Source organism: Polypterus senegalus, chromosome 10, assembly GCF_016835505.1.
Source record: "Polypterus senegalus isolate Bchr_013 chromosome 10, ASM1683550v1, whole genome shotgun sequence".
Taxonomy (NCBI): Eukaryota; Metazoa; Chordata; class Cladistia; order Polypteriformes; family Polypteridae; genus Polypterus; species Polypterus senegalus.
Genome location: NC_053163.1, coordinates 180,447,042 through 180,462,633, shown reverse-complemented (window position 1 = coordinate 180,462,633; position 15,592 = coordinate 180,447,042). Strand labels below are relative to the sequence as shown.

Below are 15,592 nucleotides of genomic sequence, written 5' to 3'. Positions count from 1 at the left end.
ACTCTTAAGAGATTCCTATACAAGGTATAGCTGTAATTTAAACTACTTAGAAGTTAAGTTTATCTATTTTTTAGCAGATGTTGCACTGCATTGCAAAGACACTGCTCTTTTAGAATACCTAAATATTTGATAGGACGCCCCAAATCGGTGGTTCTCAGCTTTAATCTTGGGAGGACCATTTGGCTTCAGGTTGTTTGTTTGAGTGCCATATTTTTGTAGTGGAATTTTGTTTTAAAATATATATATATATAGATATATATAGATATAGATATAGAGATATAGATATATATATATATATATAGATAGATAGATATATAGATATATAGATATATAGATATAGATTTTTTTTTCTACAATTTCAGTCAAGTTCAAGCAGGCACCAGTGGTAACTAAATTCATTATGTTAGTTGATCACCACTTTTTTGGTTGTAAAAAATTAAGTGGTATTTTGTGTCCAATTTAAAATCTACAGTGCCACTCCCAAAATATGTTTGGAAAACTTTTGAAGTTAGTGTGCATAATGACAAGCAAATTCATTATCTGTCAGTGGGGTGGCGGCTTGTGAGACGGGCAACATTTTGTACATGTATTATTGGTAATGTTAGGTTTTCTTAAGTGTGGAAACGATTAAATCTTTTTTTTTTCAAGGAAGAAAAAAGATTGTCAATTTACAAGCCTGTTTATTTACAGGACATTCAAAATGCAGAAACCATTGAGGTTAACTTACAGCACAAGTGTTTAATTGCTGTGTATAAGAAATCAAAAGAAATAGACCTCTTTACTTAGAACTGACATAGACAAAGCATTCTTCAAAATATAATTAATTTGTCAATTTAATAATTTATATCAGTTCAGTGTCGCCATGTTCACATCTAGTCTCTGGCAACTTCAGATGTTCTCTACAATAATACTGGGTCTGGCAGTGGTATCATTTTTTTGTTGTTGAATGCTGTTATTTAAAGTTCTTTGAATAATGCTAAATTGTTATAAGAACTATTGAATGGATTAGCTATTATTTTTTTTTTTTTGTTGATGATTAGATTGAAAATGTTTGTGTGCATTTTGAAAATACAGTATATATTGTTTTTGTGTATGTAATATATAATATACACAGAGTAGTTTCTTCCTAGTTTCTCTTAAGAATATTGTTATTGAGATATTTACAGAAATTTAAATAAAAATCTTTAAAAATTCTTATGTCAAACTTCCAAGTTAATTTAACTTTCTTTTTTCCTATAGCTCCAAGTGACAAATGTGCTGTCTCAGCCTTTGACTTCAGCTAGTGTGCTTCTTGAATCCGCTCGTTCTGTCTCTTCCAAAAGTGTTGTCCTAAAACAAGCATCCTTTTCACTTAAAGGGTAAAATATTCCGTTTTTTTTCTGTACAATTTACTTTTGCACAATTTCTGTATTGAATAGACCTGCTGCTAAATAAGTGGTCATTTTGTATCTCGTTTTAAAACTTAAAAAATAGTTTTCAGTCTTAAGCTTAGTAACTTGTTTGAAAATTTGAAAATGTTATGTCTAATTTTAAGTCAAAATCTTTGAGATAAATGTAACACATTTCTTCCAAAAATATTAAAATATCAAATGATGCACAGTTGGGCACAAAATCAGTTAATGGATACAAATTACAGTTTGTAAAATGCTTATTGAGCCTCTGCAGAGCATTAAGGAGAGATTTTTATTTTTCTGTTAACATTGTTTTACTGTATATGTCTATCAATACTGCTGTAGAGATGATTAATTTTTTATTTTTCCCTCCACCCCCAGAGAGACATTTGAGCTGAATTTTATGCACAGCCAGGCAGCAAGTGGCTACTATGATTTCTCCGTGGCAGTAAGGGGAGATGATCGCTTTGTTGGCAACCAAGTTGAGGTACCAGTGACCTGAGAATTTTTTTTTTTTTACTAGATTGGTTTTGATTTAGTAGCAGAATTCCTATTGTGTTCATAAGAATTACTTATGAGTTCTTTAAAAATCACATCAAGTGTTTTTTTTTTTTTTGTTTTTTTTGTTTCGTTGCCTCCTGACTCACTGGTATGAGAAAACCCCCACATAAGATATACTGTTCGACTTGTCTTGATGTCTAGCTATGTAAGGACCACTGGACCTGAAAAACACTCATTTAGACAAAGAGTAAATCAACAGGTGTCTTTAGCAAAAATAATCGGAATGATTTGATGTTGTACTTGATACATCAGACAACCCCAGGGGTTCGCCCCCCAATGGAAAATGAAGGGTCAAAGTTGCTAATTTTCACAAAACTTCAAGAAAATGGGGATTTGTACTATAGGCATGAGGAGTGTCATTTTATAGTACTTTTTTAGGTTGCTGTTCATGAGTGTGATGTTTTTGATATTTAATTTTTATACTGGTAGTCTTTACCCTGTAAGAGCCACTCCCAGAAAGCTGAACATTACAAATTTGAAACTTTAGCATGTGGAGAATTGTTTTTGACAATTTCAAAGTTGGTAATAATGAATGTAATTTTATTTTCAATCATTGATTCTGTACTAGGGATCTAGCCCTATGTGGTCCACTACCAAAGGGTGAAAAATTATACATTTCAATTACAATTGAAAATATTTAGAATGTAAACTTTTAAATTGAAGCACACAGTTTAATATTTTAAATATCTGATGCAGCTATTGTTGCCTATTATGTACTTCTACCACATGAAGTAAATCTTTGCATTCTTTTAGAGTGGCAGACACTAATTTGTACTCTTTTGTCACTAGATTAAGTTATGTCAGTTCTCCTTGCTTAACTTTGGTTTGCTGCATTCAGTTTTTTATGGTGGTATTTCTAACTTGTTCAAACTACCACAGAAAATGTTTAGAAATTTACATTCTTTATCAATCAGATAAGCAAATGCTGTTTTTCACAATGTGCAGAAATCGGCTACAATGGAGATAGGATAAGAGAGGCAGTACTTTATATAGAATTTCTTATTTAACTTAATTTTTATACTCCATTGAAATTAAGCACAGAATGCTGTGTTAGTTTTTCAGTTGTTTCTTATCAAAAAGAAAGTAGCTGTTTGTGTAACAGTGTGTTGCATTAAAGTTAATACTCAAAATGCCAGTTCTAAGACAGGGAAAATACCTTTATTTACAAGCACATGGAGTTACAGCATTACCATGAAGGAAATTACTAAATTATAGCTGTTGATTGTATTTGTTAAATACTCCTGTAACTACCAGGAGAACGAGATTAGTGGGCATGTCTCATGTTCTTGCAAGTTATTGATAAACAAACCCTTGTAGTTCACTCTGGTGTTTTTCCTGTACTTAACCTTGTACATGGAGTAACAGTGCAGCATAGCTGGACTGGGTCACAGATCAAGACACTTTAATTTAAAGGATTTATAAAAGTGCTAAGGACAAAAGCTAAAATTACAGAAGTTACAATAATTGATATGATAATCAAATAGTGAAAAACATGTTTAACAATAAAAATCAACTCAAACAATCCCCCTTTTGTTCTTTTAAAATAACAATAATACATGAACAGTTACCTTCTACAGTTGACTAAAGTAGATCTTTTTTTTCCTTTTTATTAATTTTATTGCAATCCATACAAATCAATCAAGTTTTTACAAAAAGAAAAATTGAGTTAAGAGCAAATCGATCCCCACCCTTGAGAGAGAGCAAGCCAAACGTGTAAAATTTAAGGCTTGTAAACATACCTAAATTAATAAATTCTCTGTGCTTTATGAACTTATTTTAAAATATTACTGATTAGATCCTGCCATGTTTTGAAAAAGTCTGTAGATCCTCTAACTGAGTATTTGATTTTTCCAATTTCAAATAATAGAACACATCGGTTTCCCACTGACTTAAAAAAGAAGAGTTTGGGTTCTTCCAGTTTATCAGAATAAGTCTGTGTGCCAAAAGTGTAGTGAATGCAATCACAATTTGTTTGTCTTTCTCCACTTTAAGCCCTCTGGAAGAACCCCAAACACAGCTGTTAATGGGTTAGGAGGGATTGTGAGTCCAAGGCTGTCTGAAAGGTAATTAAAAATTTTCGTCCAGAATAATGTTAATTTGGTGCAGGCCCAGAACATGTGACCCAGTGAGGCTGGGACTTGGTTTGCAACGTCGCAGGTTGGATCATGCCCTGGAAACATTTTGAGAGTTTTAGTCAGACAGATGTGCTCGATATATAATTTTTAGTTGTTTAATTGTATGCTTTGCGCATATGGAGCTCAAGTGAATTCTCTGCATTGCTATTTTCCACTCCTTTTCTTATATATTAATTGAGAGATCTTTTCCCAGTGTCCTCTTGGATCTTTGAAAGGAGGGATTGTAAAATGATTTTATATATTGTAGAGATGGAGTCTAATCCTTGAGATTGAGCAATATTTTTCCAGCATGGATGAGGGTGCAAGATGAGGAAAATCTGGAAGGTTCTGTTTAACAAAGTTCCTGATTTGAAGATAGTGAAAGAAATGTGTAGCTGGAATGTTAAATTTGGAATGTAATTGTTCATAGGATGCAAAGACGTTGTCTATATAAAGATCTCTAAGCAAGTTAATTCCAAATTTTTCCAGATATTAAAACTGCATATGTTTGTGAAGGTTGAAAGAGGTGGTTCTCTTGCAGAGGTGCCACAGATAGAAGCTTCTCCGTCTTAAAATGCTTTCTACATTGGTTCCAGATTCTAAGTGAGTGGAGCACAATTGGGTTATTAGTGTATTGCCGATAACGTGTGTTTATTGGAGCACAGAGCAAGGAATACAAAGAAGTACTGCAGGATTTTACTTCTATTGTGGTCCAAGCCTGTGTATGTTCTTCTATTTGTGTCCAGGTTCTTATCGCCTGTATATTTGCTGCCCAGTAATAAAACTGGAAGTTAGGTAGAGCCATGCCGCCTTCTGCCTTTTGTCTTTGTAGGGTCGCTCTTTTGATGCGTGGATGTTTTGAATTCCAAATAAATGAGGTTATTGTTGAATCTAATTGCTTAAAGAATGATTTATTAATGTATATTGGATGTTTTGAAATAAAAAGGAGCTTAGGAAGAATATTCATCTTAACAGTGTTAATTCTTCCAGCTAGTGTGAGATGAAGGGTTGACCATCTATGCAAGTCTTGTTTAATTTTTTCCATGCAGACGCGAAATTTTGTTGATAAAGAGCTTTATGTTTACTTGTGATGTTTACCCCTAGGTATTTAAACTGTTCTGCAATGATAAAAGGTAGGGTATCTAATCTAATATTATATGCTTGAGAATTCACTGGAAAGAGTACACTTTTATTCAGATTAATTCTGAGGCCAGAGATTTTGAAATTCTGTGAGTGCTGCTAAGACTGCAGGCACAGAATTTTCTGGGTCCATATATACAGTACCATATCATCTGCATATAATGAGATTTTCTGTTCCAGTCCTTCTCTGCTAATCCCCTTTATCTGATCAGTATTTCGACAATGTATTGCCAGTGGTTCAATGGCAATTGCAAACAGCAGCGGTGACAAGGGCATCCTTGTCTAGTGCCACGCTCTAGTTTAAAGTAGTCTGAGCAAATGTTGTTGATGCAAACTGAAGCTTCTGGGTTAGTATACAGTAATTTAATCCATGCACAAATGTTGGGCCAAACCCAAACTTCTCCAATGTAGTAAAAGGTATTTCCATTCAATCATGTCGAATGCTTTTTCTGCATCCAATGATAATAATATTTCTGGGGTGTTTGATTTAGTTGGTGAGTATATTACATTAAACAGGGTCAAGATTTGAAGATAAGTGTCGGCCCCTAATAAATCCAGTTTGGTCTTGTGATATTACGAGGGAGCACTTTCTCCATCCTTCTAGCTATGATTTTAGAGAGTATTTTAACGTCGTTATTCAGAAGTGAAATTGGTCTGTATGATGCACATTGTAATAAGTCCTTATTTTGTTTTGGAAAACAGTGATTAATGCTTGGCGAAAGGTTTGTGGAAGAGATTGGTTTTCTCTGGCTTCTGTAAATGTTGCTAATAGGAGGGAGCTAGCTGAGGGAGAATTTCTTGTAAAATTCTGCAGGGTAGCCATCAGGGCCTGCTGCTTTCCACCTTGGAGTGACTTTATAGCATCTAGTAATTCTGATAATGCCAGAGGTTTATCAAGTTCCTCCACACTAAAAGCGTCTATTTGTGGTATCTGTAATGTATCCAGAAATGCATTAGATTGTGTATTGTCTTCTTTAAACTCAGTAGTATATAGGGATTTATAGTAGTCTCTGAAAGTGTGCATTATATTTTTGTGTTCGATGATTTTATCTCCGTTTGCGTTGGTGATTACGAGATTGCGTATGCACTTCTTGCTTGTGAATTTGTTGAGCTAAAAGCTTATTAGCTTTCTCTCCATGTTCATAGTAATGATGTCTGGATTTGTAAATTAGTTGTTCAGTTTCTTTAGTTGTCAAGAGGTTTAATTCTGAATGTTGAGCCTGCCTCCTATGTAGAGTCTGCTTGGTAGTCTGGCATGTTCTTCATCTATTTTAGTAATTTCGCTTTTTATCTCTGCTACTTTCTTGGCTTCGATTTATTTCTGTGGGAAAGATATGAGATAATCTGTCCTCTTAAGAAGGCCTTAAGAGTTTCCCAGAGTATTCCTGCAGAGATCTCGGGGGATGTATTTGTCTCTAGAAAGAATTTGATTTGTTTGGATATAAATTCAGTACAATTCTCGTCAGCTAATAGAAGCGGGTTGAGACGCCATCTGCGGGTGAGTGTATGGGGCTTAGTAATTTTAGCTCCAAGATCATAGGTGCATGGTCAGAAATAACAATAGCATCGTATTTGCAAGATTTAATCATAGGCAAGAAGTTATTGTCTATAAAGAAGTAATCAATCCTTGAGTAGCAATGATGTACTGGTGAGTAGAAAGAATATGTTCTTGAATTTGGGTTTAAAACCTCCAGGGATCTGATAAGTTGTGATCAGTTATAAACTTTGTAATTATCTTTGCGGTGTTAGATGCCGTTCCCCCTGTGGAGGAAGTCCTATCTAAAAGTGGATTTAGAACACAATTAAAGTCCCCAGCCATTATAACTTTATGAGTGTTCAGATTGGGAATGGATGCAAATAAATTTTGTATAAATTTCTTATCGACATGACTAAAGTAGATCTACATTAGCCTAAGGCAGTTCAAGTGATAAAACAACATAACGGGTATTGGCAGAAGAGTTTTACCATGATGTTAGTGACAGGTGACATAAAGGCTTGCGTGATATTTTTAAAAATCCTGTAGCATAATAGAATAACAATGATTATTAAAGCAACAAATACCACTCTTTGCCAAACTGGGCAAAAGAAAATCGGTCAGTATTTAATCGTGATGTCCAGTTGTGAACATAACCTGGAGCAGCTTCAAGGAGAGTTTTACAGGCCAGGTTAAATATATTATGAGAAGTACCTGTAATGTTGGAGTGACATTTCTGTTCTGTCACCTTGCAGGTGCCCCCCTGTAAGGTTAGCATAGCCTGACTGTGTTGTAGATGACCGGCTTTGATTAAAATGCTTTCTAAGAGAGCGAAGGACAAAAGATAACAGTAAATATTTTATAATAATCCAGTGCAATGATCAAATAGTCAAAATAGTTTTTAACAGTAAAAATCTTAACATTTTTTTTTTTTTATTTATTTATTAATTTTATTACAATCAATACATAGCAATCAAGTTTTTACAAAAAAAAAAGAATTATGCTAAGAACAGATCGATCCCCACCCTTGAGAGAGAGAGCAAGCCAAACGGTGTAAAATTTAAGGCTTTTAAAAATACCTAAATCAACAAATTCTCTGTGCTTTATAAAATCATTTCAAAATATTACTGATTAGATCCTGCCATGTTTTGAAAAAAGTCTGCACAGATCCTCTAACTGAGTATTTGATTTTTCCAATTTGAAATAGTATAACACATCAGTTTCCCACTGACTTAAAAGAGGAGAGTTTGGGTTCTTCCAGTTTATCAGAATAAGTCTGCGTGCAACAGTGTAGTGAATGCAATCACAGTTTGTTTGTCTTTCTCCACTTTAAGACCCTCTGGAAGAACCCCAAACACAGCTGTTAATGGGTTAGGAGGGATTGTGAGTCCAAGACTGTCTGAGAGGTAATTAAAAATTTTTGTCCAGAATAATGTTAATTTGGAGCAGGCCCAGAACATGTGACCTAGTGAGGCTGGGGCTTGGTTGCAACGTTCGCAGGTTGGATCATGCCCTGGAAACATTTTGGAGAGTTTTAGTCGAGACAGATGTGCTCGATATATAATTTTGAGTTGTATAATTGTATGCTTTGCGCATATGGAGCTTGAGTGAATTCTCTGCATTGCTACTTTCCACTCCTTTTCTGATATATTAATTGAGAGGTCATTTTCCCAGTGTCCTCTTGGATCTTTGAAAGGAAGGGATTGTAAAAGGATTTTATATATTGTAGAGATGGAGTCTAACTCCTTGAAATTGAGCAATAATTTTTCCAGCGTGGATGAGGGTGCAAGATGAGGAAAATCTGGAAGGTTCTGTTTAACAAAGTTCCTGATTTGAAGATAGTGAAAGAAATTTGTAGCTGGAATGTTAAATTTGGAACGTAATTGTTCATAGGATGCAAAGACGTTGTCTATATAAAGGTCTCTAAGCAAGTTAATTCCAAATTTTTTCCAGATATTAAAAACTGCATATGTTTGTGAGGGTTGAAAGAGGTGGTTCTTTTGCAGGGGTGCCACAGAAAGAAGCTTCTCCGTCTTAAAATGCTTTCTACATTGGTTCCAGATTCTAAGTGAGTGGAGCACAATTGGGTTATTAGTGTATTGCCGATAACGTGTGTAAATCTTAACATTTGAAAGCATTGTAAAATGTTTATGCTTTATGTCTGCATACATATTCTTGCTAGAACTCTTCTAAGGCTGTTGTGTTTTAAGAGGAGGAATCAATTGATTATTATAGGTTATGAAGTTAAACCTGTCATAGCTTAATCCACAGTGGTGTGCCAATAGTTGCTACTGGGCCTTGCAGCCATCAGATTGTGTAATGGACTCCTCCCATTGTGCTGGAGTTCACTTGAGCCGGTTATACCTGACACACTGGAATAAAAACAACTTCTCTCAAGACACACTATACCAGTCATTTAATGTATTAAGGCATATGTATACTTTTTTGTTCTGGCTCTCACAATTTTTGTTGGTTTTTTTTTTTTTAAATAACTGTTGTGCGCTAAGTAGGCATGTGCAGATATTCTGTGTTGCTACTACAACATAACAGTTTCACTTCAGTTTCTGTAAATTACTATCTAAGCCTCACCAGTTATGTTGTCATTGTTACTCCAAATATGTTTCAGTGTTATATGTATGTAATGTGCAGACAGGTGCCGCAGTAATTAGATGTGGACTAAGTCACTAACGTGGAGTTTGTACCGTCTACCTTGTGTCAGTGGTTTTTGCTTTTCATTCGCTCATGGTCAGCTTTTTTGCAATCACGTACTCGATATGCACTTCTAAATATGAAGCAGAAAAATTAAATCTTTCATATATTGGTTTAAAAAAAGATACATTGTAAAAAGTACATTTTTTTGTAGTGGTAAAATGACATTGCTAATTTTTTTTTTTAGTTTTGAAAGAGTATTATTTTGCCCAAAGCCACAAATATTTTCAAAGTTAAATTTATCAGTAATTGGTTAACCACTGCTAGTCATTAGAATGTTGCTTAGGTCTTTATCTGCTAATGTTACTAAATGCAAAGTTGATCTTATAATTGGTCAATGCTGTCAGATAACAATATTCAATTTCTTCTTTGTCAAACTTTGTCTAAAAAATTCTTATAGGTCATACATTTTCTCGAAAGTCTGTGTTGCCTACTTATAATCAGTTTCTTTTATTATTTTGAAAGCATAGATAGATACTTTATTAATCCCAATGGGAAATTCACCTACTCCTGCAGCAGCATACTGATAAAGAACATTATTAAATTAAAGAGTGATAAAAATGAAGGTATAACAGACAATAAATTTGTATAATGTTATGTGCATTTAATGTTTTTCAATCACTGCTCAGTGTTAGTCTTGCATGACATAGAATTGAAAAGGATTTTAGGCAACCCACTTAAAATTCAGAATTCATCAAAATAACAATGTAACCTTCAGGACTAATAAAGCATTAGTGTTCGAGTGTACGCCTGATGGCTTAGCTGAATCTGTAAAGGGTATCCAGAACCATGATTATATAATAGCCTTAAAAAACATTTGGTTACTTTGAAGAGTGGTGATGTTGAATACTGTCGAGTAATTCAGGAATGGAATTTTGGAACTAGACAAAGATTTTAAGTAGTTTGAATGTAGTGGTAAAATAGTATATCCTTTGACAACACAAAAATGACTGTTGTCCTGCTGAGACTTCTCTGCTGGCTTAATTGATAGTTTTCCCCTGCATTTTAACTGTTCTTACAGCTTTTAATTAAAACAAAAAAGGTGATAGGCTTATGTAAGTGCTCTAACTTAAAGTATGCTCTTGCACAAAATAATTTTGTGACTTTCACATTTTTTGAATTTCCTGTGCATGGAACTTTTGTTACTAGTAATATATTTTGACAGTGCTCAATTATTTTTGATATTTAATGTGGTTTTTAATATAAAGTACTCTTAACTTCTAATGGCCCATGATATTAAAAAAAAAAATGCTAGAATTGTTTTCAAAAAGTTTTTTGGGTATTTTTGTAGATCATCCTATGCAGCAAGCAAGGATATCTTTTCTTTATTTACCAAACCCCCACATACTTTGAAGTGGTGTCAGAGAAAAAAATCTGTAGAATGGAGAAAAAGTAGTTTATGTCATAAAAGAAGTTATTAATGACCAATGCCGCAACGGCAAATGTAAAAAAGGTCTGTAGGAAAAAAGAAAAAAATGTGGGTCAGTTTACTCTTGTCACATAATCCACATGTCCGTTATCTAGTCAAATGCCAAACACATGCAAAATGCATGCTCTTCTGCTGAAATATTGTAAAATACTTATTTCTGGAATTATCAGTTTGCACATAAAGTGACTGATGGAGGGGACTTTTTGAATTAAAGACCTGCCTCCCCTTCATTCGTTTGTCAATTGTCTTTTCACTTGCAGTAATCTAAAAATGAGACTTCTACAGATTATGCTTCTTGGCTTGGATTATCATAAATGAATGTTTTTCTGCAGATAATGTAGGGTCAAACTGACACCTTGATTAGAAATCACTAAAAATGTTGTTTCTTCTTGAGTGCTGCATTCCGGGACATGATTGAAAAACAATAGGATTTGCTTTAATTGTTCAGTTGTTTCTGCTGTCCCCCTTAACCTTAACAGGCTTGCACCATGTGACTGCAGTATATTTTTTGAGATATAGCCATTGATTAGTTGTTTACTTGTATGTAAATAGTAGAATATTAAAATCTCATCAGAAATTAAGTTTGAGTATACTACGTATTTATGTGTGTATGAACTTTGTTACAATATTTTGAATCGACTGAAGCACTAAATGGTTGATTTTTGAATAGTATGTCAAAGCATAAGTCATTTTTATGAATAGCTACAATTGGCAGTTGAAGTTATTGTTTTTTATTAAATTATAAACACTGAACTATAAGGATTTCATATTTAACGGCAGACATGAATAAATTAGTGCTGTCTTTAGACTCCTTTATGCACTGAAAGCAAACCAATAACCATTCTTAGGTGGTGTGCTTGATGTTTAAAGTCTGTCTAGTAGGATGTTGGCCAGTGGTATCAAAACTGCATTTAAACTTTGTTAATTATGACTAAAAACATTTAAAACATATACAAACTGTCTGTGCAATGACATGAATAAACACCAGACTGAAATTTCTTCTAAACTGAAGCTCTTTTAATTGGCACAAACTTTGTTCCTCTGTAAATTATATTTCCTTTTCTAACCTTTTACCGTCTCCCCTTCTGTTACAAATCTGGGTGTCAAGTTAGACTCCCATCTGTCATTTGATACACATGTCCATCACCTTTGTAAAATTGCATTCCTTCATCTCCGAAACATAGCCAAACTTTGTCCCTACCTCTCCCTCTGTGATGCTGAAAAGCTGGTTCATGCCTTTGTTTCATCTAGGCTGGATTATTGTAATGCACTCCTCATCAGGATCCCCAGCATGAGCCTTCAAAAGTTCCAAAAAAATCAAAATAGTGCTGCAAGAATCCTGATGAGGGTGCGCAAATATGAACACATTTCACTAATTCTTCAGTCACTTCATTGGCTCCCTATCCACCTCCGTATCGAATACAAACTCGGTCTGCTCACTCACCAGTGTATCCATGGAAATGCTCCACAATATCTGAAGGAACTCCTAATACTACAATCCACTGCAAGAAACCTTCATTTTGCCAATACCTGCTGCCTTCATACCTGTGACCAAATTTCATACAATGGGTGACTGAGCCTTTGCAGCCGCTGCTCCACTGTTCTGGAATGCCCTACCAGAGAGCCTGAGAGCACAACAGACTGTGGGCTGTTTTTTTAAAAAAAAAAACGCTAAAGACTTTTCTATTTAGGAAGGCTTATTAACAAGAATGCTATAATTATTGTTGTTTTATCTCTGTTTCTGTTTTTATCTTGCCTTGGTTTAAACTTTTTATATAGCATTTTGAGATTTGCTAATGTAAAGTACTCTATAAATGCATTATTATTATTATTATAAATCTTATACTTTTGAAGGGATATTTGCATTGCAACATTAAATTCTATAACGATTCAGGGGAAAATGGTCAAAACAATTTGTGTTCTCTAATTATTCAACATTTGTATCTACATCTGATTTCTTTAGCAAAGGTCAGACCATAGCCATTTAAAAAGAGTAAGATTTGTGCAATTATCACAACTTAGTTTTTCAACAGGAAATTGACATAAAAAGGCTTACATATAACCTTTTATCATTCACATAAAGCATTACCCCTAAAAGGCATACAAATTTTTAATTTAGTCACATTTTCTGTTTTTTTTTAATTTTTTTTTGTAATACATAGAGGGGCAGAACACTGTTTGCTTTGTATTGTAAATTAAATTGTTGAAAGGGGATGACATGTTCAGGAATGCATTTGCTTTGTGGGCTATTGGGATCATGTTTTCCTAAAGTCTGTGGTAGATTTAGCTTTACATGAAAGGCACATTACAAGTAAGGATTGAAGTTACGAAAATTGTGCCACTCCTCATTGACTGGAGCTGTCATATTAAGTGAATCACAGTGTGTAACTAATTACAAGATTTATTTATTTATATTTACATTTTTTTTCTACACAGTTTCCAAAGGTGAGCATTACACCATGCATTTAAAGGGTATAAGCAGCCATTCAATATAAAGAACAACTGAATAAAAATAAGAGCACCACACAAAAGTAAACATTCATTATAGGCAGCTCGGTTGTAGTGTTCCCCACCTTGAAGATTCACAGCAGATTAGTAATTTAATTTATTCCGCTTCCAGATTGAATGCTTGTGTTTTTTGGAAGCAGTACCTACTGGGTGCCCTGCCACTAGTTTTAGTAGTAGCTAAACTCCTAATTAAGGATGTTATACTGTTATGCCATTTATGAAAATGCTTAACATCCAGAAAGGTCCACCGTTTGGACACCACCACCTATTCTTTTGTCCTAAATACTTACTCTGGTGCACCCCTGGGACAATGTGTTAAACAGCAGTGCTCGAATGTTAAAAGTAATTTACCGGAAGAGGAAGTTTTCTTTTAAAAATATTTATTGTCTGAGCACTGAAATCCATTTTTATAAACTGGAAGACATAACCATAATCATTTTTAGGAAAGTATTGCTTTCAAGAAGTTGTTCACCATAATTCTATTTGCAGAGCCAAGCACCAAAATAAATCCAAAGTCAAAATGAAAAAGCAAGAGTCAGAACCAAAATACAGAAAAAAGGACTCTAAGAACACTTGTTTACTGATTACGTCCATAATTCGGGCAAAGCAACTTGTGCTAATGCACTGAAATTTAGCATATCACATCTGGAAGGCAAACCATAGCAACTGTTACCTGCGCATACTAGCTTTCACAATATGACACAGTTTAAGTCTCTCTATTATAATAAGAAAAATCCTGCAACAAGACTTTTTGGAAGATTTTTTCCAAGTCCTGCGAGTTGACACCTTGTCCAAGAGATTTTTTTCAAGTCACCCCCTCCTCTCAACTATATTCAACCACGCACACTGTTATCTCACCTCTCATTCGTGTGAATGCTTTTGACAGACACATTTTCTGCTCTCTCAGCTCTTATAAATTTTAACATTTTCCTCGCCTTAAGTTACCAATTGAAGAAGACTTATTATGTCCAAATTATATTGAATTTCATCAAGAAGGGTTATCAACAGAAAAAATGAGTACACAGTCAATCCTAGCAGCAAGAAACGATGAAGTCAAATTAACGCCAAAAATGTTGATCGGTTACACAGCAAATTGGTTAAATGCTTATCGATAAACTATGCTGAAACAGTTGGTGGTGATCGTGCGGAAGATGAAAACATCAACTTACAGTATCACAAAGAATAACTACAACCATTAACACCGTCTGGTCTTCCATCGCATGAATTACTGTAGAAAGAAGGATGTATCCAAAAAAGATAATGTAGTACATCTTCCGCAGATAACATTGCACAACAAAGGAGATGCCATTTTAATGCCATTCGCATTAAAATGTTAACAGTTTCCCATTAAAATGGCCTTTCCAAAGACAATTAACAAATCTCAGAGCCAAACATTTGAAAAAGTAATTTTATTTAATAGAGAGAAAGAAATTCAATCATGGGCAGTTATACGTTGTGTTGTCACGATGAAAGTCCAAACACAGAATCAAAATTCAGTGCAATATTGATGAAAATTTAATTCAAAAAATTTGTTTTTACTGAAGTTTTACAGCAGTTTTAAATTCAAAGCCAAACAGAGCAAAATCATGTTATCTACGAATAACTCGTTAACGCAACATGAAACATAAATTACTTAAATTTTTTTTTTTTAATATGGTTAATTACTTGCTGTAATGTAAAATAGTTATATTATGCATATGTAACAATTCTCATGAAAATAATCTGTTTAAATTGTACATCCACATACGCGAACGACAGAACCACAAAGAGGCTAGCGCGTAGTTTAAACAAAAAAAAACCTTCTTCAATAAAGAAATAAAAATCAGATTCATACATGAAAATAAAACTCAAAAATGAAACATTCAAAATATAAACTCTCGTAAAGTAGAAAGTGTATTCAAAGCAGAGAAAACTACTTGAGCAGTCAAAATGAATTTCTCAATGCATAACATTGATATGTCATTTGCCAATGTGCACTTTCTTTTATCTGTTAAATTCTTCAAGAAATGGATATATTAAGTAACATTAAAATTAGAACTTTGGGTTTTCTGTTCAGCTTATTACCAGATCTGGCAACCACAAGGGAGAGACATAATTCCTTGTAGTTAACCTCCATTAAACCTGGACTCTCCTGTCCATTTTTCTATTTGGTCAAGTCATTTAGACATTTTTTTTTCTTTTCAAAAGAGAAAAGACAAATAAACATTGCTGACTTTGTGGGGGAGGGAAAATAAAGTGATGTACAGTCATGGCTGAAATTATCAGT

At 34.0% G+C, this 15,592-nt stretch overlaps 1 protein-coding gene across 2 annotated transcripts in view; it reads left to right on the top strand.

The window, feature by feature from the left end:
* Positions 1–15,592, top strand: part of rpn2 (ribophorin II) — a 60,525-nt gene that overhangs the window by 22,361 nt on the left and 22,572 nt on the right. For both annotated transcript variants that reach the window (XM_039767886.1, XM_039767887.1), the window contains exons 9-10: positions 1,240–1,358; positions 1,773–1,878. In XM_039767886.1, the coding sequence (XP_039623820.1) occupies positions 1,240–1,358; positions 1,773–1,878 (225 nt within the window). The remainder of the gene's footprint in view (positions 1–1,239; positions 1,359–1,772; positions 1,879–15,592) is intronic.